The sequence below is a fragment of the Dermacentor variabilis genome, chromosome 1 (assembly GCF_050947875.1).
Source record: "Dermacentor variabilis isolate Ectoservices chromosome 1, ASM5094787v1, whole genome shotgun sequence".
NCBI classification, from domain to species: Eukaryota; Metazoa; Arthropoda; class Arachnida; order Ixodida; family Ixodidae; genus Dermacentor; species Dermacentor variabilis.
The window spans coordinates 169,018,555-169,044,467 of record NC_134568.1 but is presented as its reverse complement, the minus strand read 5'-3'; the positions used below and the strand labels follow the sequence as shown (position 1 = coordinate 169,044,467).

The window sequence follows — 25,913 nt, the reverse complement described above, 5'->3', positions numbered from 1 at the left end:
TGCCGTGCTTCTCATTATGTGTCAGCGTGGCTTAATATATACGCGACTTATCTCTTGGGAAGTGGACCATATTTTGCCTATCTTTTATCAATAATCCTGGGAAATGCCTTGTGGGCACGGCCAATGAGAAAAACAAAGCATAAAAGCGGAGCGATATCCGTGAGAGTAGGAAGAAAGAAATAGAACAGGTGAACTCACGTGCGCCGTTACTCATAAAAGTTTCAATGGGTAGGATGCCCGGCTCGGCTGTGGGAAGTGCGTGGTTCGATACCCACCGCCGGACACCCACTGGTTTTATAACAAGAGTCCAAGCAGCCTCCCGGCCAGGTGTCCGGTTTTTCAGGGGTGTGTTGCTTGGGAAAGGTTCGTGCAGACCGCTATGCTTGCTGTGGAAGAACCAAGAGAAAGAAAACACCATACTACTCGCCAAAAAGAAGCGCCCGCCTCGGCTGCGGGAGGTTGTGGGTTCGCTACCCACCGCCGCCGGGCACCCAGTGGTTCAAATGGGCACAAACGTACCCCGGCCTGGCGTTCGGCTTTCTTCCGAGGTGGTGGATACTTGCATGGTGTTTATTTTTCAAAAATAGGAGGAACGTGCTGTACTGTACCTTGAACTTTTTTCTTTTTTTCATTTATTATACCCCTCAAGGCCACGGGCATTACAGAAGGGGAGTGGTAAGAAGACAAATACAGTTGGTTACATGAATGTTTAAACGGCACCTGTATATACAATATTATCTGAGCCTTCACGGAACTGTTCATAATTAGTAAGGCCTACAACTTCAGCGGGGAGATGGTTCCAGTCACATGAGGTTCGCGGCAGGATGATTGTGAGAAACATTTAGTGTTTCATGACAAAATGCCGACTTTGTACTGATGATTAATGCGACGGGATACATAAATTGATGGGGGTTTAGGTGATCTCGTAGAGTATGATGATGGTACAACTTGTGGAATAGGGCAATACGAGACACTTTTCTGCGAGATGCCAGCGATGGCAGGCAAAGATTAGATTTCATGTTAATTATACGCGCTGTGCGGTTGTAGTTAGCAAGAATAAAATGTATAGAGTCATTTTGAACCATCTCGAGATCAGTGATTAGGTAGCAGGGTCCCATACCGGAGCCGCGTATTCGAGTTAGGGTCGTATTAAAGTTTTATATAAAAGTTTCAAATTGATAGGTACGTTGAAAAAGTTGCGACGTAGGTAGCCAAACATGCCATTAGCGTTTTTAATCATGTTCTCAGTATGAAGATACCAGCTGAGGTAAGAAGTAATGTAAACACCAAGATATTTATTTGAAGAAACTGATTCCAACGACATGTTGCCAATGTAGTACGATGGTATGGTAGATGTTTTCCTGTACACACGCATGACTTTGCATTTGTTAATATTTAGCTCCATCAACAATTCATTGCACCAGTTCCCTATAGTGGTAAGGTCCGACTGAAGTAATTCAATGTCGTTAGCATCGGCAATTTCTCTGAAAATGACGTAATCATCAGCGAACAGATGGATATGGGAGTTGCTAAGCGAGGGAAGATCATTAATGTAAATTAGAAACAATAGGCGTCCAAGGATGGAACCCTGTAGAACACCTGAACAGACCTCTGTAAACTTAAGCTTATCCACTTTCTCCGCAACCGCTGTCGTATAGTAGTAGGGTTTCCTTGCCTTCTCACGTAACCTCCCCCCTCCTTGTATGGGAACTGCCTCTTCTCCTCTCTCCTCTCTACAGTTCTATTTACGTCCCCTCTGGACTCGCACGTTAGCAGAAAGGGAAGCGCTGCAGTTTCTGCAATGCTTTTGAGGGGGGCCACGTATAATTACAGTTGTGAAGAGGCTAATGTGGCGACGCCCAAGGAGCTATTAGACGCGGTGGGGGTCCAAACGAGTTTCTCGCGTCGCCTTTCCTCTCTGACTCGCTCCTGTCATGTATACACATGCTCTGAACCACCCCTTGACGCGGTGTGCCAGACGACAACAACAACAACAACAACAGCAGCAGCAGCAGCAGCAGCAGCAGCAGCAGCAGCAGCAGCAGCAGCGGCGGCGGCGGCGGCGGCGGCGGCGGCAGCAGCAGCAGCAGCAGCAGCAGCGGCGGCGGCGGCGGCGGCGGCGGCAGCAGCAGCAGCAGCAGCGGCAGCAGCAGCAGCAGCGGCAGCGGCGGCAAAGAAAGCTTCGTTTTAAAAGTAGGTTGGGCCGCTCCCACGGCGACCATTACCCATGTGACGTCCTAATGCACCTATTAGACGGGGATACACTCGGGTTGGAAATAAACACCCCTTTCCAAGCGTTGAGGTCCCATAATGACCGAACACCTGGTCGAGAGCGCGCTTGTACCTATTTTAACGGCAGGTATCCGGCGGCAGCCTTTAGTCTGCCTCCCACATATTCTCTTTAACAAGGCCATCTATGGTTGGACAAGGGGCGCCCAGAGGCCGCGCATTCTCATCTCGAATGGTTGCCCTATCAAGATTTGCGACGGTCTCTGGGCGTCCTTCGTCCTCACCGCAGCCTTGGTGAAATAGTCGAGCACCCGCCGCGAGTGTGGGACGTAAAGGCTAGGGAAGTGGTGGTTGTCCCCAAGCCGAGGGCATCACAACTTAATACGTGCATAATAGGGGCAAAAAAAAAAAAAGAATTGAAATGGGCACAATTCGGAGGCCCCGACAGTGCTAAAGGTTGTGTAGCCTCCCCCCAAAGTGTTGGCCACAAAAAACAAAAAAAGGTCCAATCACCTTCACGTTGGTATACACCCTCACCTTGTGGCTGCTGTACCGTGCATCACTGTCGTGCCTCAACACCTCCCCCTTTTGCGCTTGCTTTTGCGAAGCATCAGTATTGAGCGGTGGTACCACTGCGGCTGTCAAAAGCTGGAGCCGAAATTGGGGGGCCAGGCGATCCAAAGATCAGTCCCACAAAGAGACTCCAGATCATGCCAAATGGTGTGTGTCAGCAGAGATCATAGGCTGCTCATGAGCGATGCTCCTGCTTTGATGACTGCTGCTGGGACCACCACGCTTGGAGTGCTAACAGGTACGACAAGGAAGGTAGCTGATGGGGCCAGCTCCACCTTTTCGAAAGAACAAGAGTGCTTCCCACTGTTCGTTCCGTCGATCTTTACTCCGGAATAACGCCCTACAGTGCCTTAGTGCTCGGCTTGCTGGGCGATTGTTCACCACACGTGACGATTTCGACCTGCGGGCGATCGAAGTTCTACCAAATGCATTCCCCCTCCTCACTGTGCAATGGGTGCGCATTAAAGAAGCCTAGATGGTCAAAATTATTCTAGAGTCCCCCACTACAGCGTGCCCCATAATCGTAAAAGCTGAGAATTTAGTTCTTAAATGTCGTCACTCTTGGCATTTTGCATGCTTTCCGGAACTTGTCGACAAATGCCAAGACACCGATCACGTCCTGTGCAGGTATATTAATGTCGAACTTGAGCGCTCGCAAGAAACGAAGAATCGAGGATCGCGAGCGGCTAGGTGCCGGCGAGCATTCAACAACGCGGTCGCCGAACCTTCCACCAAGCCGAACGCCGGGTGTGCAGCAGACGTCGGTAACAACGCCCATCGTATTGTCAAATCATGGGCGTTGTTACCGACATCTGCCGTGGAATCTAATGGGGATGCTCCCGAGTAGGCAACAGTGATTTTGACGTCATCGCTTTCATCACGTCAGCCTTGTTAATGGAAATTTAGAGCCAGGTAGCCTGACGTCATGGATCTGAGTGAACAGGCCTTGTGGTATCTAGGTGGTGTTGGTAGAGCTCTGATGGGAAAGCGTAAGTAAGATGGCGTCCAATAACCGACTTCGAACACACGCTTAATCGGAATATATAAAGCATGTTAAGTTATTCAGCGAACGAGTTAAGTAACTTTACAAACAGCACAGTGTAAATATTCTTTTTGGTCGAAACATTATCCCTGCCGGCGAACATCCGAAATTTTATTATAATCGCTGATTAACTGCTTAAAGATTAGCTTAATTCCCACAGTTAATATTTGTGTGCTTTAAGACAGACGTTGCAACAGCAGAGTTGAAACAAGTCTTTGTTCGAGGCTTATGTCGATTTAGCAGGAAACTAAACATTTCGACAGAGTTAGCCATTCTGGTCGCAGACATTATTCAGTCCTAGGCCGAACAAAAACGAACACTGTTTCGAGATATTCGTCCCCAAATTCCGCCGCTAAACTCTTGGGTGTTCCCCAGTGGCTATGACATTGCACTGCTGAGGTCGCGGGTACGATCCTGGCCGCGGCGGCTGCATCCCGATTATTATTATTATTATTATTATTATTATTATTAGTTTTGGAAACATATACACTTGAGAGGAAAGGGAGGATCAGTATGGCAACTGCCACCGGAAGCGGCACAACGCCTGCCTACTCTTCAGAAAGGAGGAGACAGAAGCATAGAAATGGAAGATAGGAAGAAGGGGACGAAAGAGGAAAAAAAAAGAGAACACGATGACAAAACTCAAAGAATAAAGCAGAGCACACACACATTATACAGCTCACGCACAGTAGAGACGATCACTGCAGGTCACACTACTAATATAAAGCTAAAGAAATTGAATAGAAGGAACTCCAGGTGGTTAAAATTAATCCGGATCCCAAATTACAAAATCAGATCGTGGTTTTAACACGTAAAACCCCAGAATCTTTTTCTTGAACATTGGTGTTTTACCTATTTCGCCCTGCAGTGCGTAAACAAGACTTTCTAGGAAAATAAGTACAACTACAATGAACTTAGCTGAAAGTTTTCGAAATTTCGAAACTGGTGCTAATATTTGTATGCTTCCTAAGTGGCCATGCCTTGAGCTGTGACCTACTCTAATTCCGCAATTCGAACATGCTCGCTTAATTAAGACGTTAGTGAAGTTAGTTGATTGATTAGTTCATTAATAATAATAATAATAATAATAATAATAATAATAATAATAATAATAATAATAATAATAATAATAATAATAATAATAATAATAATAATAATAATAATAATAATAACCTTTATAGCGAGTACTCATGTACATGCATTTCTTATTTCTTGCCGGGTCTGCCGAAGCCTTCCGAGGTCTTGTATGGCACTGACAGTCGCGGCAAAATGGCATTGACAGGGTCTCGAGCATAACTAACGCTCCAAAATAATGCTCCAAAATATAATCTAAGCCTCTTCATTTTCATTAGCACGTACAAAACAAATTAACAAGAAAACAAAAAATAGAGCGACAAAGGTGCTACATGTAATCGTCAAACAAGACGGGTCACATTTACATAAATATGCACTGAATTGGCAAATGTACTAAGGGAAATGAATACAGAAATGAATACAGGTACCATGTTCAAACCATTCGCAATGCTCACATACACAAAAATAAAAGTTAGCTTCATAAGAGTGACATTTTTTATATCCATTTTTTAAAGGCGTTCTTTCAACCGGTAAACTTGTTGCTGCATTACTGAGGTGGGGAGTTAATTAAAAAATTAGGAATATAATATTGTCTTTGCCATTTGCCATAATTAATTTTTGCTCGAGGAACAACATAGCCGGAGGGACTGCGTAGATTTATATGCTTTATAGTGGGTAAGCGAAAATCTTCGTTCCATAAATATCGTGGCACAACAACGGAGAGAAACACTGAATAAAAGTTTGGCATTTTCAGAGACCTGAATGAGTTATCCACATCAATGTTTGTGTTGTAGGCTACAGTTTTTAAATATTTTGTAATAAACTGTTCACTTTGGAGTTCCATAAGCTGCGGCAATTAAAAAAAGAAAACACAGATGCCATATCTTATATGCGAATAAGCTAGCGCATGCACAATCATTTTCTTTATTTTAATAGGAGCATAACTCCCAACGCGGTAAAGTAAGCACGCGGCTCATCGAAGTTTAGCACAAATGGAATCCATGTAAACGTTATATGATAAACCATTGTCAAAGTGAGCGCCTAGATATTTAACACTGTCTACATATTCAATCGGTGTACGGTCACAATTTAAACAATCGGAGCCATGTAAAAGGACAGGCAGTGTGGCATAAATGACTTTTAAAGGATGTCTGAAACAGAAAAATTGCGTTTTCCGCGCATTAACATTTATTTGATTGCTTTTACACCAGTCTCTAGCGTTTACTGCATCAATTTGAAGTAGAGCAACAGCCCTATCATACTCCATGTGTCTTAAAACAAGTAACGTGTCGTCCGCATATTGAAAAACAGTGCTTGTGCCAATTACCTGTCCCAAGTCATACACGTATAAGTTAAATAAAAGCGGTGTCAGCACTGAACCCTGCGGCACTCCTGCTGTCAGGTACCGCAGTGTGCTGTGTACCTCATAACTGCCAGTGTTAACTACGAGTATTAAGAAAAATCTAGAAAATGTCTCCGAAAGCCATAGTTGTAAAGTTTGCTGCATAAAATGGGGTGATCAACTGAGTCAAATGTCTTTGATATACCCAAAAAAGAGTCCACAGGCCACTTGGTTTCGTTCTTAAGTTTCGTGTAAGAAATCTAACAAAGTTTCAAAAGTTTCTGTGTACCGCTGCCTTGAGCAAAGCCGTACTGGGAAGCTGATAAAATGTTGTGGTTAAGAACAAAGCTGTCCATAGCTTCAAGAACAAGCCTTTCCAGTAATTGTTCTAAGAAAGGAACTACTGATATGGGGCGGTAGTTTTCTGGTTTTGACGCATCTCCGCTTTTAAATATCGGAATAACACGTGTTCTCTTCATTTCATCGGGTACAACACACGTGTCTAGAATACGTTCAAAATAAAAAGAATCGGTCCAGCTAGCAGACTGATATTACGTATTATATCTCCAGCTGATATTCCATATAAACCTTGAGGACGACTCTTTCGTCACCGGCACAGCAGTCGAAACAATTCGTCTTCCGCCATCGAGGGCGCCGAATCTGATACCGAACTACTTGCTGCCATAAGCCTCTGCAGATTAAAGGGCGTTCCCATATCTGTCGCCACTGAATAAATGAGCCGTTGAAGCAATTAGCCACGGCTTGCGACGGAGCACCGGAACCTTTCAATATGAGATCTAAGTAGAAACTTGGCTTGGTTCCCCTAAGTTCATTCACTAACGACCACATTTTTGCTTGTTGGTTGCGTGAAAAAGAAAATTGACGGTGAAAGTAGCTTCTCTTGGAACAGCGCATTAATGCTGTAACGTTGTTTCGTCCGTTTCCGTAAATGCTCTTCAAAGCTTCGTCTTCTGGGTGCTTCCGAGATTGCTTCGAAAGTTCTGGAATAGCTTTTAATATTCAATTATTTATCCAATGTAAGTGTGCTTTTGGCTTGCGTACCAAAACGGATTTTTTGCACCCTCGCTTAAGCTCGGTAAAAGCAGCGACAAACTTTTTATGCGCACTCGTAGCACAACTATGTGCTAAGAGCGTGTACCAGTCATATTGGGAGACAAGCCTGTCAAGTCTAACGTAATAAAACATTTCTATATATTGTGCCGCCTTGCTTTCGCCTGCATAAGCGCCAGGAGATGAGATCTGGCACCCGGTATAGTAATGATCAGCCAGCTTGTTTGTTATTCTAATGCATTTAACGGTCAAAGAATCAATTGAAAGAACTAAAACGTGGTCGAGGCTCGAGGACATAAGGTGACTTCTTGTCTAGTGGCTTCGTTAACGACAGATACCATGCCATAGTCTGATAATACGTTTAAGTAATAATAATAAGAATTTCTCCCAGCGCAAAAAATTTACACGTTGAATAAGAACCTATCGCCACAGCAATAATTTTAAGAAATATAACTTCTGCTCAAAGACTTGGTGTATGCGACAAAACTCAGAAGTACTTCATTTGCATTAAGACAAAGCAGTTCTTTACACAGGAACCGAAGCAAAAGTGACCCAAAAGCCAGGTATATAGTGGAGATATTCCCACTGTTCCGGCTACGCGCACACACTGGCTCCATTTTCTTGCATGGTTTTTCGAAATAAAGTTATTCCTGTTTGAAGCGCTCATTTCTTGCACACCCTACGACACATCCTTAACTATGTAGTATACGGCAACAACCTCATTCGCCTATACAATGCGCAATGAGCTCCTCCCGCTTTACTTATTCTTCCGATAATTTTCGAGTCGCGATATATTAAGAGGAGGGGCTGTGGGAGAGGTCGCTAACGCGCTCTTTCGGGAATGAAGAAGCAGCGCGTTCATTGTGAAGTTCAGTGGCGCGAATTTTATTTTCCAACTTTGCCTCAAGTGTCACGCGGAAATGTGGTCATAGAAGATGCTGGAGCACGCAATCGCCGGGCGAAATGCTCGGGGTTGTGCAGCAGCATTTTTTTGGTCGAAAAGGCGACTGCATGGGGCGAGCAGGGCGAAGTGAGTCTATCACATTCTTCCTTACCCCTCCCCACTCTTGCCTGCCGGCTTCCTGGTCGCTCGCATCTCGTATACGAGGGCTTGCGGAGTGGCGACAGCAGAAGCAGCACCGCGACTCAGTGGCGTGGTAAGGCGATACAAGCCGCGGCCCGCCGCAACCAGACCTGTGCCGCGCTACGGCGCCGAGTTGTCGTGCCGCTTCCCACGAGCCTGAAAGCAACCGTCTGATGTTCTCCATGTCCTGACGTCCTTTACTGGTGACACCTGCAGCGTGCGCCGTTGTAAGGGCTCCATGCTGCGTTGCTGGGCTTTAGCGTTTCATATTGATCTTTTCATGGCGGAAATACCACGCCACGCGCTACCGACACGGCTCGAAAGATTTTACCTCGCCGCTGAGCGTGCTGGGAGAATGTAACGTGAAGAACAGGGGTACTATAGAAGAGAATAAAAAGGAAGAAGCTTAGGCCATCGCCAACGTTTCAATAAGTCCAGTTCTTTTGGATTGCCTGCACGGGACCGAACCTGCTCTCGGGTTCTCTTATGAAAGTCCGTATACAAATTTATTCCATTACCATTTGGCATTGCTTAAAGTTTCAGAAATGCTTTTTGTTGCGCAGAATGTTTGGCACTCACCACTATAGTGACATGAAAATATGGTTCCTAGCTAGCCTGTTGTGCAATGCCCAATTTTCCTTTTTTTTAGAGCTAGTTGCAACAAACTGGTCCACTACAGTTTATTGGTCTCCAGTCTTTAAGTTTCCTTAAGTTTCCTTATCAGAAAAAAAAAGAAGTCCAGCTTATAAGCTAGCTTTTGTCTCTAGCCTCGTTCGTCGCTTTGTCACCTTAAGTTCGCTACATGAAGGTTACTAACGCACAAAATGTCGTTTTGAACAGGAATTATTGACAGTTACCGTGTACGCATAACGCTTGCCGACCCCATCTTATAGAGATGACACGTTGATCATTAGCGGAGAAAGAGAAGGCAATACTTACCTTGTTGAATCACAAGCGCACAACCTAAGCAACTACCCCATTAATCTGACGTCACGGATTTCACCGTATTTTGGGGTATTTCAACCGTTTTCTTGGAGGGAAAGTTTCTGAAGTTGCCATATCGAGCCTATACTGCGTCGATAAACAATTAACGCAGAGCAGGCGCGGTCGAAAGGTCAAGAGGGCCAGCTTCGGAAATTGCAAGATGACGTCACTACCAGTTTTTCGTTCCATCCGCCCATCCAGCTTAATATTTCTTGTTATACTTGTCGCGTTGAAAATATCACTGTGCGGTGGTATGTGGTGCTAGTCTACAACCTCTCTGTTATTGCTATAGCGTACAAAATCAGAATAACGATCGTAAAAGAAAGGAGAGAGAGAGAGAGAGAGAGAGAGAGAGAGAGAGAGAGAGAGAGAGAGAGAGAGAGAGAGAGAGAGAGAGAGAGAGAGAGAGAGAATAAACCTTTATTCTGAGCAAGCGCAAACTGCTCCCTAGGTGGGCGGCCTCCTTATGTCAAGTAGCCGCGGGCCATGGCCATCTCCCGCGCCCGTTCGATGAGGCTGCGCTGTTTCTTCGGGTCTGGGTCTGATAGCTTGCCTTCCCACTGCTTTTCGGTTAGTGTTTGGATGTCTACAGTGCCATTTTTTGTGACACATCCCCGTACCATATGGCATAGGGTGTCTGGGACATCACAGTACGTGCAGTCATGTATGAATGCTCAGTAGGTCAGATTCGGTGCACTAGGATACCGTGCACGTTTGCAATTTCCTGAGGGTTACTGCCTCTTCCCTAGTTAGGCTGGCGGGTGGGGGCAATTAATGTAATCGCGGCCGTGGCATTAATTATCTCTCGTCCCGCTATTGATCATCGGCAAATCAATGATCAATTCGCCCTAGGGGAACAGAAAGGACACATCGGTTGTGTCACTAACGTAGAAGCTCGTTCCCCCTCGTCTCTTCCATTACGGCTTATATTCTCTATCATTGCGCAACTAAGCAGACAGCGCCTGTAAGTTTACGTTTTTGTATTGCGACTACCATCATGCGCATATCTCATGTCACACTACAAATCACGCAGTGTCGTGCGTGTATTAGAAATACCGATAAGCATTTCTTTATGCGAGAGATACGAAAAAATATCTGGATTTACTTGCGCCGAAAAGTATACAAATTGGAATGAATGGGTGCACTCTGCAGTCAGCACTTACATTTGATGCTGTACCTGTCAGTTCAGCGCCCATGATTCGCTAGTAGAAGAATTTTTTAATTGTAACTTCCTCGTTACAAATGATTCCGCAGTCGCCTAATATATAAAGCGTCATTCACTTCTTCGGTGAAACACATCTTTCTTGTTTTCTTGGGGAAAAAAGCCATCTGTATCATAATTGTGCAATAATTGTTATCCTCTCTTGCGAAGAATAAGCTGCTATAAGTTCGGGAATACTGATGAGGTATTTCCACTAAGAATTCACAACGCTCTTCAGGACTACGATAATTTAGTTAAAACGAAAGGAAACAAGATACAAGAGGGGTCTCATAACATTCATTCTAGGTATAAGCACAGCGGCCGACGTTCTAGAAAAAAACATTGACGCACTTTTAAGTTAGTGACTAAAATACATTATATCCTTAAAAAAGAAACAAAAAAAAAAACTTGGAAGTTTCAGTAAGAGTTAGAATTATCCCGAGGCTCCATGGCAACCACTTTCGACTGCCACGAAACGATTTCCACGAAGCGATGCTGATGGGAGGTGTGCCTCAAATAATTCTGTACAATTTGACTTCTGAAAACATGCGGAACGGACTATGAGTGATATACCGGGTCTTTCTTGAATGACTGCCTCTAAGTATTTAAAGTGGGGCATTCCAGGCACAGAGACATTTTTTTTTTGCTTTCCAAGATTTACAGATGCGCCAGACAAAAGTATATTTTAGTAGTGTAATTAAGATGGGGGGGGGAGTGCAAATGAACTTTTCATTAGAAATGTTAGTTATGCAAATGCCAGTTGGACGCTTGTAGCTGATTAATAGCTGCTAACGACTCAGCATTTGAAAGTAATAAAAGACCCTCGTGGCATGTTAGCATGAAGGGTTCCGCCCCATTTGCGCGCGCAACCTAAACCGGGCGCGTCAGGAGCACGCGTGAACCCGCCTTAAAGTTGCGTACGTCCGGAAAGCCCAAGGAAGTTGATGAAAAACTACTTGAGCGGAAGCTCTCGCAGCTTTTTATCGGGAAAGGTGAAGTCAATGCTTGCCCCTCCTTCACCTGGAATAGAGTCTTGGCTGGTGATCTCCGCTTAGAGATTAAGTGATTTGGCTCTGTTATTGTAATGCTAGGCTAATTAGAATATAAAAGCTAGTTGTTCTCAACGAGAACAATAACTTCTTCTGAATATCTATGACGTTATTTTCAATGCAATATGCCAGGATATTCAGATTTCACACTAAAACCAGTTATACAGAGATACACGTAGATAAGCATGTGTGTTGTAAAATAAGCCGCGATTAACCAAGGAGGTTAACTCATGGGAAGTGCGCGAAAAGCGCTCCTGCACTATTTTTTATCCTTTATTTATAGTTTTATCGTGCCCCTTCTGTGGGGATTCACCTTCGGGACATCGTTTCCACTCCAGCAGTTTTTCTTCAACCTCCTTGGGGAAAGCAACGCCAAGAAACGCCGCCCGTGCTCTCTTTATTTGTCTTCCTTTTGTGTGTATTTTAACTTGCGGCAAAAAACATGTCTTTTAGCAAGCACCAACTATAGGCCAACAAGCAGTTCTGTTGCAACAGGAAAACCTTGCGGCGACTAGCTGTCATTAGCTGAAAGCGAAGCCCTGCGGCCCTCGCTATGCACAGCCATGAGAATCTGCTATCGACCAGCGCCAGTGATTGTTCGTTTCTTTCATTCGCGCGACAAGCACGAACCAAGCGCAGGTCCGAGATGGCCCCGAGTGAATGTGCTTGGCGCTTCGGCCGGCGCACCATGGGATGGCACATGTCACACGCAGCTCACCGCGCTCGCTCCTGACATGGGCGGTCGCGGATTCGCGCGAATTTGGGGCGCAACTATTCGTGCCAACATACTTTCAAGAGGGGCATTTCATTATTTTTAAATGCTCATCTATTATGAGCTCGGAATCACAACTGCAATATTCCAATTGGCATTGACAGCCGGACAGTGGTAATTGAAAGTTATTTGTAAATCTTAGTTAACTAGGCTACCAAATAGCCCGTCAGGAATATTTCTTTTGACCGCTCTTACTGAAAATATTGCCCAGCAAAAGAAAATGTAATTGCGTCTCTAATGCTGTGTTCCTGATAACGAGAGACAATCGTCGATCAAACGCTGATGTGAGCGCGATAACCATCGCCACAGGAGACGCTCATCGCTGACCTGCCTGTACCGAAGACACGAGAGCCGTTACTGCCTCTGCCGCTACGGTCCGGCAGCTGCCGCTGAAGCATATGCTCTAAACGCGGCTCGAGCCATGACCGACGGTACCGACAGCTTGAGTTAATCAGCACGCACAGCTGCTATACCCACTGCTGCCGCTCTGGCGTCGTCATATGCTTCTTACGGCCCCATCTGACATGTATCAGAGCAGCTGGAGGCCTTCTCGGGCCAGATAATGAGAGGGACGAGCGCGGAGAACTGGATCTCTTATTCCACGACGCACCTGCTGCGTTTCTCGGCGTGAAGTGTGCTTCCAACGGGATTTCCCGCTTGAACTGGCTACATCAAAGTGAAGCCGCGATAATGTAGCAGTTATATTTCGATTCTATTTTCCATGCATCGTCAGTGTTCCTAGCTGCACTCCACCAAGGTTGCCACCAGGATCACGCGGTCGTTAGCTGCGGATGATAATGGAACAGACTGGAAAATCGTGCGAAAGGAACCTTTACATTACACGCAGGCCCAATATTAGCTGCTCTATGGGCTGACTCCGGGGATGGGCCAGATACGTTGAAATTTTATTTTGAATATAAACTGCCCGATACACATTACTGTTGCTGTTCTTAGATATTTCAGCTCATTCGTCCAAAACACGTTCCAGTGCAGCTGTAGTTTCGGTGCCCCTGGAAGCTACCATTGACAATTGGCTTGTAAATTTAAGTGCTGCTGATTGTCACACTACGTCGTTCTATGTTTTACGAGTAAGACGAAGCAAGTTTTTTCGATGGCTTAAGCGACACACGTCACAGAGAAACATGGTACGTTCCTAAAGCGCGCACTAACTGCGGTCAACAATTGTTACGCCACGCACTGCCATCTTTGTTAAACTCATTAGAAACTCATTAGACACTTATCTCTCCTTTTAATGGGCTCATTGTGGATTCCGTTTTTTTATTTGCTCTGGGATACATTGACGCCATGAATGCTTAACCAATTTTCTCTGCTTGTAAATTACTTATTATTTATAGATGTGAATTTCAAGACTATTATTTGTATCATTTTATGCTATTCGCTTTCTGTGATATAATTTCTTGCAGCATTCTATTGTTGATTTTTTTACCCGTATGCATTTCTGTTATACAACGTTGACTAATGTTCACTTTTTTTCTCTCGTTTATCCCTTATTGTATGTTTGTGTTCTCTTTATTGTGCACAGTGCCATTTCTGTAGGGGGTAGAGACCCCGTCAAGCCGTATTCATTTGGCTTTTTGTCTGTACTTCTGTCATCTGTACATGTATAGCTGCAAGTAAACTTGAATTGAATTGCGGCCCGTTATTTCTTGTAGCAAAGCGTTGCTCTGATTTCGGAACCAATCTGAACTCACCGCAGGAGTAGGCCTCCCAATCATAACTATAGTTTGTACTGTCTGACCTCTGAGAAAAAGTGCAGACGTCGGTGTTTAGTTTTATTCTTCTTTAACCATGCTACGAGCGGGTGCCATTCCCTACTGCAGAGCGTGAAATGCACTGCGGTCGGCTTGCTCGAACGGCCCGTGTGCACCGGCGAAAACTGACGCACCGCAAGACCGTAAATGAAGTTGACATGGAAATGAACAGATTGTAACATTAAGCTATGGGTATGCGTAACCGAACGCAGGCGCTTGCTGGCAAAACTACGTGTGTACTTAGGGGAACGCACCCTAACTTTCATCCCACTTGAACGGCCAGGCGTTAATGCATGTAATATCCTCATGTGTTCAAGGTTGCTCAAGGGACTCTAGGGCGCGCAGCCTTCAGCTTCAGTCACTATAAATCACTATGAACCTCTAAAATTCACCTTCGTTATGTGTGTTGTGTGCGTGTGTCTTGTTTGCTTACTTCCTTATAGCATTTTTGTATATTAATCTGACACTACAATGTTATGAAAAAAGAAAAAGAAAACCGACAACGAAAGTTCTTAACATTTACAATATCATATAGTAAATTATTTATTAACTGACATGACTCCATCAGATGCTGGCTACTCTTTGTCGCACTGGAAATGTAGATAAATTTAGAAATGATAAATTAATGTCAATTGGTAAGAGCATCGCACGCGTAGTGCGAAGACGTGGGTTCGTATCTCACCTGCGGTGAGTAGTTTTTTCGTCCACTTTCATTTCCATTAATTTATCGTTTCTTGAATTCAATTAGTAAGCACAAGTAATTTCCCCTATGGTGTCCTTGGTGTCATCGTTTACTGACTTCTTATGATATGATTAATGAAAAATCGTGCCCCTCGGTTAACCCCCTTTCTTCTCGTTTATATATATATATATATATATATATATATATATATATATATATATATATATATATATATATATATATATATGTATAGAGAGAGAGAGAGAGAGCGAGAGACATACAGGGTGTTCCAGCTAATTTTAGCCAGAGCTTAAAAATATGCAAATCTCACGACGTAGCTGGACAGAGCAAAGGTAATGTTTGCTGCCGCTCGGAGATACTCAGATTATATTTTTATTCTACCTAATTACGCAATTAGTCGTAATTAATTAATAAACATTTCCAATTTTATAATTAGATGAAAAGTGTCAATGAGAAAATTGTAGAACGACATGAAAAACTCCCGATGCAGCTCTCTGTTGCCCAATACGCGCTACATAAAAGTGTTTTTCCGAGCGTGAAAGCAGCCCGCGATTACACGCAAAGTGCCTCGAGGGGCCAGTCGCGCAGCAATTTGCGTGCAACGATGTAGAAGGGATTCAGAAACGACCGATCCAATTTTACAGCGAAGCTGTCTATGGCTAGGATGGCGGAATTTCCTCGTGGTGCTACGTCGACAAAAAACTGCCATCATCAATGGCTCATACCTCGAAATGCAATGGCTCATACCCTCGTAAGGCAGAGGCTACAAGCACTCAGAAAAGTGAAGCGAACAGTGCATACATTCCTTCGAATCACGCATACAATATACAGAGCAGCATACATTTCAGTTAAGAACAAGCTCAGAACAAGAATCCGGACCAAATAATTGATGACAAGGTGCTCCTGCGTGTAGATGCAATGCACAGCACGTAGTGCTCCCCTCATACGCTTCCTGGTAAAGATTACTATTGCGCAAGCTGCCGCGGCGGCGGCAGCTTGACTATAGCATACGGAATAGGGAGTGACGTGCTAGACTTTCGTACGTAAAAGGAGAACCCGCCTAGCATCTGATTTGTGTTGTGACAGTGCTGTGGGAAGGCCACATATAGTGAGGACTCCTGAAGAGGAGCGTGCACACTCTAGGCGAGGCGAATTTCTCTTCTCTGCGGTCCACTCTTTCTATAGTTACACGAAGTAGCGGTTCAAGTCAAATCTCAGGCCGTAGAAACGCCTTAGGCTGATAATTAGGCAAAGTGCATGGGAATGTCGCCACGTGAATAATTTCAACGTGCGTCGCAATGGGTAATCGTTCTAGCTGTCGTTTACAGCTTCGCTCTCAACCACCTTCACAGCGTGGATCGGAGACCATTTTTTTTTGTGGCAACGTACATGATGCGCGTTTTTTTCCCCACGTTTAAAGAAAGCCCGCGAAATATGAAATAAAACCACGTGACTGCGCTCATGCACTATCGTGTTGCAGCGCTTTCAATCGCGGTTCTTGGGAAAGAACCGTGCGCGCGAACCATGGCGAAGTGAGCGGCCGCGGCTCTAGGTATCGGCTTCACAGTGCGTCATCGTCTGACGGTGGCACTCGGAAAGGAAAGCGCCGTCGTCCATGATAAGCGATAGGTTCAAAGCACGGTTGAGAGCGCTGCAATACGACAGCGCATAAGCACAGTCACATGGTTTTATTTCATATTTCGCGGGCTTTCTTTAAACGCCATATATATATATATATATATATATATATATATATATATATATATATATATATAGATCACCACGCAGCGTGCACGTTGTCACAAAAAATTGGATCGATCGTTTCTGAACCCCCTCTACAACGTAACGGGAGCCACTTGGCCCTACCAGGAATACTAAATATTTTGAATAATTAATATAAGTTGATTATCTCATTAAGCGGAATATAAGAAATATCTTGAAGAGCGCCACATGACAGCAAACGATATGTCGTTCGTTTCAGCCAGCTGCGGTTAACCACTTTTTTGAAATCCTTCGCTCAAGTTACGGGAGAAACCCTGTATATATACCAGGCGCTTTCTTAAGCTGCGCCAAATTACTTAAAATCGCCTGTGGCAGATAGCACAATACTAACCTCTGAACTAAGTCACTCGATGAGGCCGACATTCCTTCCACGTGAAATCAAAATGCGTGATCGGCGAACTAAAGATGTTTCACTAATTAACTTTTCATTAATTAATTTACGGCACATATTACAAATTATAGCCAGCGAGTTCGCAAGCAATATCCACTTGGAACGAATTCTGAAGGTGACACCAGTTTCAAGATATTAATTTTAAAGATGTGCGACCAAATACACTGGCGTACCCCTTACGTTTGTGCTACAATGCATAAAACAGCGTTTTCTTTGAAAAGTAAGTAAGTGGAACAACCTGGCATTTTCACTGCAAGCTTGACGGCGCAAGCCTCGCAACCGGTATATACCATCCTTAAAATGTGGTTTAAGTTGATATGTCTTGCGAATTCACTAGGTGATATTCGTAAATTCCAATGTGTGCTGTAAATTAATTAGCAAGGAGCTTAATTATTGAAATTATAATGACTTAATTATGCATTTGATGAGTCGTGGAAGTAATTTCCACCTGTGAATAGACCTTATGGAGCATATGTTGAGAAACGAATACAGATACGGGAAAAATATGCAGTGACTTAATATGATAAAGATTGAACCGTGCTCGAAACAGTCTGTATATGCCTTCGAGCCGAAGCAAGGGGCTTTTATAGCATGCTATAGGGCCCAACACCGAGGTTCCCTTTGAGCATTATGACGTGCGTAGGTGCACATGTAGGGACAGCTTGCTGTTGCCGTTGCCTCTGCTTGAGACACATGTAACGAAACGAGGCACAGTGTTCTTCATTTCACTCGTTGTGGTTCTTTGCTTCATTTTGTTTCTTGAAGATTAGCTAGAGCAGTACTTGCGATCATCAGCCTTGGGTTGAGCCTTGCAGCGCAAGGCAGTGACTAGTTCAAGTATGTGCGTGGCGAGCCGGATGCTTAGAGCGGACGCGGCTCGAGCGCTCGTTCAAGATGCCCGTAGCCACTTCGCACTCGCGTCGAAACGACTGCGAGCTCCACGAGCGGCAAGCAGGCAGCCGAGGCGATGTAGTGGACACGCGGGAAGCCGAAGCCGTTGAAACCCGATGCGTGGACAAGCGTGTAGGCGCCCATGTTGTCAAGCACAAGCCACTCCCCATCGGAGACGGCAAAGAAGTGCGAGCGGCCCATAATCATGTCCCAGGGGTGGCACGTGGCGCCCCAGATTGTTGTCAGGATGTCCCGAGGTCGGTTGACCGGAGGCTAGGTATCAACAGGAAAGCAGAAGAAAAAAAGAATTGGATCACACTACAGTTTCAGCGACACGCGCGAGCACGCACGCTCAAAATGCAGGAGTCAAATTTCTTTTTACTTCTAACAGGCAACACAGGACAACTCAAGATCACGCGAATAGGAACGGGCTATCGCGGAAAAGTAAATTTCAAGTCAAGCTAGTATTGCCTCACTCGTGTCGGCGTCAGTGTTGCCTTACGAAAAAATGTATAGGCCGCGGAAATAAACTTTGCTGGTCGGGATGCGGATTCAAACCACCGAAGCCCGCGTTGCGATACCAACACGCTAGCCGCTTCAGCCACTGTCGGTTCATCGCACGCGTCCTTTACAGCAGGGCTTTATATGCTTGGAGAAGTAGACGCAGCGCAAGGCGCGAGCCAATCACAGGCGTCCCGAGGCGGGAAAGGGTGTGATCGCGCGTTCGCTCGCCTCGCGCCCGCCGTTTCCCGCCAGTTCAGGCCCGGCAGTCAGATGGGGAGGCATGGGGAGGCCGCGCTTGGTTCGTTCTGCCGAAGAGCACGCGGCGTTGAGAGAGAGAGAGAGTAAAACATCTTTATTAATAATATTTGAATGGCGAGAGCAGTGTGGGAGGAACCCTCAGTCCAGGATCCCTAAGATGATTCCGGCGATTTTTCGAGCCCCTTGTATCACAGCTCGGAGGACCTCGGGAGGTCCGTCGCGGAGGGCATCGTCCCGCAGCTCTTTGTTGCGTAGGGGGTAAAGGAGAGTTGGCAAGGGAGGAAAGAGGTTTGCAGTGCATTCAATCGTGACGTGGAAGATTCTGGGCGAGCTGCCACAGCCAGGGCAACGATCTGCATAACAGTGTGAGTAAAATTTATTGAGACAGACAAGGTTTGGAAAAGTTGCGGTTTGTAACTGGCGTAATGCCACTGCTTCCTCCCGCGAGAAGGACGACGGTGGTGCGGCGTGGGTGCAACGAATGCGTGTATAATGACGGAAGAAACGGCAGCGGGCCGCGTCGTGCGTTCGGCCGAAGAACAGGCGGCGTTTCATGGACGCCGCCGGGAATTCGCTCGAGAAAGGTCTCGTCGTCGACGTGCCGACCTCGCCGTGAGGGAGCGCGAAGCCGAGGCGTTACGACAACGAAGAGCCGCGGATCCCGAGCTTCGCTTGCACCCCTCTTCACAGTAATTAATTAAGGGAAAATGAGACCTAATCGTAGCAACTGCTACAAAGGAAACCCATACGGGTTCCTCGAAAGAAAAGCCTCACAGCTGAAGAAGAATTCGTCCTAGTCCGGGACTCGAACCCGGAACCACCGCCTTTGCGGGGCAGCCGCTCTACCATCTGAGCTAACCAGGCGGCTAGCAGATAGCAGAGCTAACTCGAATCTGTCAACAACTCGAAGCAAAGGCAAGGGTTTGACGTAATAGTTCTGCGGAAACCCGCAAGGTGGAGAGAAGTAATTATTTAAGGGGAAATGAGACATCCACCTAATCGTAGCAATTGCTACAAAGGAAAGCCATACGGGTTCCTCGAAATGAAAGCCTCACACCTTCAAAGTAGTGGGAGGGCAGTCATTTTTTTTCAACCATAAATAATGTGGCGCATGTGCACTCGACCGACACGTACTTGCACCACTTGGCGCTCTTGTATTTCTAGACGCTAACTTGCGGGGGCACTTTTTTTAACTCGCTGCCTCTTGCGGCTCTCAATTTCATGCGCCCGCTCTATGATCTATGACTTTGCTGGAGCAGCCATGCATTAGTATGCTGAGCATTTAGCCTCGTGCTAGACACTCTTGTTAGTATGCCGCGTCCGGGAAAATTCGTTTTGCGTCCCTACAGTGAGTGAGTGTAACGGTCGCGCTCTCAGCGTGTTCAGTGTGCCGCTTGGTCATTGTGGGTCTCAGAAATAATGCGTACAATTCTTCGCCATGCATTTCGAGCTGAAGTGACAATCTACGGGACACGCTGCCACCGCGTTGCCTCGGGACGTTGAGATGAACATCGAATCTGATATTGGCTGTGGGCAGTATTGTGCCCGGCGGCCCTACAGATCGGGGAAGATGCTACACCTGCGACATGCAGTCGTCACGCCTCCATTCGTCACACCTGTCAACAGCCCAAATTGGTCTGTCTACGCCGGAGTGAAGGTCGGTGCAAGGCTACGACTTTGCACGCCTGTCAACAGCCCAAATTGGCATGACCACGCCGTGGATCGGAGTCAGCGAGCGTGGATCGGAGTCAGCGTGTTCCTCCTACTTTCCTTCTTGATGCCCAGGGAGTGGCATGCGTTTCCGACCGGGGGCACCGAAAGGGGCAACCAGCTCACCGACGCCGGCATTGGTGGAAACCAGGAACAATGACGACGCAGGCATAAAAAGCGGATCCGGATGGCTGAGAGGGGACGCTCGGAAACAGTGTGTGACTCGGACATGCTAAGACGCTACCATAGTGTGCTCCAATAGTTGAAGCTGGTTTGTAATCTCAATCATGTAACCTTTTCGAATATATTTCCTTTTTTCTTCATTTTCTTAAAACGTTGCTCGGAACCCTGTCTCCCGGCACCTGGCGCGGCACCACTAATGGAAACTTCATTGGCCGCACGTACCCCGACATAGCAACACAGACAAAAACAACCCCGGCGGTTGTCAGGACAACCATTGCATTGTTTGCTGGCAATTAGCCCGTACGGGCGCTGGGTTCCGGACGTGACTGACCTAACGGTCAAATTAACCTATGGTTGAGCGCCAACAGAGGAAGAGTGGGCTACACGACGGAAATCTGGTCACCGTAGAACAAAGATGTCGCAGAGTGAGTAGCGCGCATCGCTTCTGCCTGAGGTTTGATGACATGAGTCTCGCCATATCATCGGTTTCCAGTTGAACCGACACGATAACATAAAGTTTGAAGGACTACATACTTTCTTTTGACGGGTCCTTACAACGCAACTAAGCAAGTTGGCTCGACCGATTTGAACTATGCCTCTGTAGCCGTTGTAAACCTGCGGCTTGCCAGTTGCATGTGAGCGAGAACTGTTAACGTTTATTGACACGTTTACGGGGAATGACTGAGTTAATTGTTGTGTTATGTGCACAGTGAAGAGTTCAAAATAATGGATACAGCACTATTATATGACCGACGCTCGTTTTTTTTGTTTTTGCGCTAGGGGCAAGCTGTTAACAAGGTTCGTGACATTCTACATGGTGACGTCTTATAGCATTTCCGTACCGGCCACTTGTGTTTTATTGTGCCACTACTCAATTAATTTCCGTCGTGTTGCCAATAACATTCGGAGTTTCTTTATGGAAGCTGCTGCGAATGATATGCTTCCAAGTGAACTTTAGAAAATGGAGAGTGATCTCATATATGCTTTACGTTCCTGGCGTTATGAAGTAGAAATGACACTTTCAAATCTCGATTTCAGATGCTATACGATGACGCACGCATTTACCTCCAGAGGGCTTATATGGATGTCCATGAGCTCGAATATGTCTCGGTTGATGGTGTTGCACTTGCTTTCATTGATGTATACGTCGCGGTGCTCGCAGAATTTCCCTGAAATAGATGGTGTAGCCATCACCATACCTGCTCACGGGCACTTATAGAGACATATCGAGATATTTCGGACACAGCACATGGCAAACAAATCAAAGAGGGACACTTGTACTGATAGATCTGTATCAGATAAGCAAAGGCATGCATGGGAAGAGTATTTTGCGATTATTAAAACGATGAAAGGAGGAGGAAAAATATGTGAGGTACATGGCGGATGGATAACGTTCTAAGAGTTGCCGGCAATTACTTCTCCTCAGTGCCACGCTTCAAATAATTAGGGTGCTGAGAATTGAATGAATCAAGAAGCTAAGTAAGTCCTTTCCAGGGGCGCAACACTAGACAGACACGCGAGAACAACTGGAATAAATGTGCTAGAAAGAGAAGAGACTGACTGCTTTCGTGCCATCCAATGCACCTCAGCACTACCATACCAAGTTACGTTGGCCCGTCAGCTTCAGGATGAAACGAGACACTTTCCTCTCTTAACGGTATACGGTGCTGTCTATAATAGCGTATTCAAATGGTAGCGAGCCCCATAAGACATCCAAGCAAGTAATATGCCTGATATAACGCGTGTAATGGTGGCACGCGGAACGTTGTAATTTGCACCGCATGTCGGAGTTTGCACTGTAACTGTTCGGATGTGATTAGCAAGGCTATTTCAATTCTGTCAGCTCCTCCAAAGTGTTCGTATGGCGTAGATCAGAACGAGGGGAAATGACTTATGACAACTTGAATTACGAACACATGGGAGTCTCGGCGAGCTTTCGACGCTGGTCCTAATGCCAATGCTTAGTGAGTAAGACTGGCAGCAGCGTCATTGTCCTCTGTGCCGATAAACCAGGATAGCCACTGAAAATCAACAATGAAGCCAAGCCTGGGCAACTATTTCCCTCTGCGTAGTGAAAGTTGCATACATTTTGCAAGAGAGAGCCATTGGAACCATACTGACATAGCGCTGAGTTGCTGTCAGAAAGCAGGACGACGGGCCCCGTCCGGTAATACCTCAGCTGAGTTTGCATCGCTGGCAGCACTTAAGGATACTTTTTTTTCCCAGCAAATACCCTACACGGCTAGGCGAGCGTTAAACTAGATGGTTTATAGCATGAAAAAGGAGTTTTCAATATCGAAACACACTTGCAATTCAAATAGGCTATAGATATGGCTGTTGTGAAGAATGGAGGCGGAGTTGCCCTTCGCTTGCTTCTGACATATATGAAGCTGCAGCAGTGAAACTCACAGGAATTTACCATTTCTTGTTTGTGCTCCCTCAACGCTTACTTACGACTTGGACTGCCAGTCAAACTTTACAAACAAACCTTATTCAGTTGCTTACGGCCGGGCGTCGAATTCACAAACGGCTATTATTTTTTATAGTGATGGTTTACGATGCCGTGCGCCGCTCTTGCGATATTGAGGGGATTATAGGTAGAGAGAAAGATAGATAGGCTCTTCGATAAATCCTGGAGGGGTTTGCCTGGTGGTATGCCTAGCTCGCTGATGGATGGGATGAACACCTACTTTGTCCCTGCCCTTCAGACCAAACAGCTTCTCGAAGTTTTAGCCCAAGTCAACTAGACGACCGACGATCCACGGGGCAAAAGTATTTCAGGAACTTGGCTTCATGAGCCATTGTTTGCGCGGAAAGTTATTTGAGCACTGCTGCGATTTTTAAAGGCCAGTGGACTGTGTAACCGCTTTTTACTGCGTTGTTGTCGGCTATGCGTGTGCGCAATCCCTTTCTATTTGTCTTCTCCCTTCTTATTGGATCTTTCTTCCCCTCTTTCCCTGCGCTGGGTAGCCAACCGGGCGCAATTTAGAACTTGCCTAGCTTTCATCCTGCTCCTGTTTCTCTTCATCTTGCTCTCCCTGTTCTGGGAAAACACGGGGAATGTGGGAGATGGAAATTCAAGACGATGGAGCAAAACGAGAACAAGATGAAAGTATGAGCCAACGTTTCGACAAGTGACGATAAGCAAAACGAGAACAAGATGAAAGCAGGAGCCAACGCTTCGACAAGTTCACTTGTCGAAACGTTGGCGCCTGCTTTCATCTTGTTCTCGTTTTGCTCATTTCGCTGTTATGGCGAGAATCAATTTTTAAATGGGGCAAACAGGTTCGCTGGCCAATTTAATATTACCACGGACATTACCATCTTCAATTCGATTGCCACTTGTTCCTGCAAATTTTTTTTTGGTATATAGCAAGGCGCTCTGTGAGGTTTCTTCTTATGCGTGCGTTTAACGAAAAGTATACTTACATGCACCTGCCCAGGAACATTTATATTTTGTGAACTCCCGGGAACGTTAGTTTTGTACATGAACTTCAAAAGGAATGTCATTGCATATTTTTAAACTGTTGCTTGCGCCGGTTTAGTCAATGTCACCATGATAAGAATGTAGGCTGGTACCTACATATTTCAACTGCATTATATCATTTCGCTTGTTCTAAAACATCGAATGTAATCTAGTCTAGTCGGGCTACCCAAGAACTTTTGAGGACGTCTGCTCTGGTGCCTCTTTATGCGAAATAATGCACACAACTATTTGTAAAGAACACAGGATTTGTTTACCTTCGACGGTCACAAAGTTTTTTTTGATGCCAACAACTTTGGTGATGAGTGTGTATGCAGACATAACGAAGAACTGTCCCGGTTCGGCGATGATGTTTATGCAACTGGATGGCGGGAAGTTGGTATCAATGGCTTCTCTGATGACGCGACACAGCTAAAAAGAAAAAAAAATTGCATATTGAGGAAAGAGAGCCTAAAGATCTATAAGCAAAGTATAAAAAAAATTTCCACAGTTTGCAAGTTCAAAGCAGTCCATCATATATTCTATAACCTTGTGCGACAGCTATGATGAATGGATGGATGTCGATTAATTCCTTTTGAAACAAATACCGGTTACGGGTGCCACCAAGCTCTCTATTGTTACCTTTCCTTCGAGTTTATTATCCTCCCTTAAAACGCCTGGTTTGTGTTAACAAGCCATCGAACCTGATAGAAATTTACTGCCCTCAAATCTATTCCGCATGTTCGCTGCTTATATGCGGCACTAATACTCCAGCCGCCTATTGCCATTCTTCACCGCCAGATTCATTAACCTTTCTTCTATTATCCTGAAAGCCTAGGGCCTCGGACTCCATGGCGCTGTAAGCCAGGTTACACCAGTTAAACCCTTTTTTACTATTTTAGCCGTCGTGCATATACGTTGCCGAGTCCTCACATGGTCCAGGGCGATGCCATGCTACTCCGCTGACCAGCCGCTGCTTGCAGGAAGCAGGCGCCATCCGGAAGAGGCTATCACTGCTTTCGTGCCTGCAGGCCTAACATGAATGAGGGCTCAACAGTTCTTTTGTGTGGAAGAAATTACCGCTTGTTATTTTGCAGGTGATTTACTCGTGAAAAAGCCGCTTCTACGCATGTATAGCCGCCTTAAACAAATTTTCTCCTAGAACACCGTGTTCTCATCGTGGTTTCAAACAGTAGTTATGCACACAGAATAGTCACAACCAAACTACTCTGTTTTGATTTCATTCTTTTCTGTTTTATACAGGATGTCCCAACTATTTAAACCAAGATTTAAAATATATGCAAATGCCACGCAGCCGGATAGAACCGAGGTAGAGAGAAGTGGTTCTTGTGGGGAAGGAGGGAAGGCTAGCACTATTTTCTGCAACCCATGCGGGAGCACGGCTCAGCGCCAGCAGGGTGGAGGAGATGGGATTAAAAGAGAGAGAGGGTAGGAGGGAGAAAGGTAGAGGGTCGTAGAGATGGAAGCGAAGTAGTGGCGGATCAGGAAGCCCGAGGTGGTGGGATGGCTGTTAGGTCATCCGTCTTTGTAGAAATGTCCGATAGTCTCGCCGAGAGCCCCGACGAGTCGAGGTACTCGACGACACTTAGGAAGGCTGGTAGCTGATTACGACAGGGGAAGAGGATATCTTCCTGTCGTGAACATGGGAGCCCCAGGCGGTGGAACTCTTGCAGAAGTCGGCCGCGGTGCTGCAGGTGAGCAGGGCAGGCCAGTAGGAGGTGCTCCAGTGTCTCTTGTTCACCACAGGAGGCACAGGCTGGCGAGGTGGCTTTGTTTGCCGTCGCTTGGAGATACTCAGACTTTTTTTGCATCCT

At 45.7% G+C, this 25,913-nt stretch overlaps 1 protein-coding gene and 1 non-coding gene across 2 annotated transcripts in view; both read right to left on the bottom strand.

The window, feature by feature from the left end:
- Window positions 1-17,726: 17,726 nt before the first annotated feature.
- The window catches only part of LOC142589904 (ornithine decarboxylase-like), a 45,833-nt gene continuing 37,646 nt past the window's right edge, over window positions 17,727-25,913 (bottom strand). The window contains exons 7-9 of the mRNA XM_075701630.1: window positions 24,357-24,510; window positions 21,681-21,784; window positions 17,727-18,233 (exon numbers count right to left, since the gene is read on the bottom strand). Coding sequence (XP_075557745.1) covers window positions 17,931-18,233; window positions 21,681-21,784; window positions 24,357-24,510 — 561 coding nt within the window. The 3' untranslated portion in view covers window positions 17,727-17,930. The remainder of the gene's footprint in view (window positions 18,234-21,680; window positions 21,785-24,356; window positions 24,511-25,913) is intronic.
- Window positions 19,512-19,586, bottom strand: TRNAC-GCA (transfer RNA cysteine (anticodon GCA)). Its single transcript has one exon. It is a non-coding gene; the product is annotated as a tRNA-Cys (tRNA).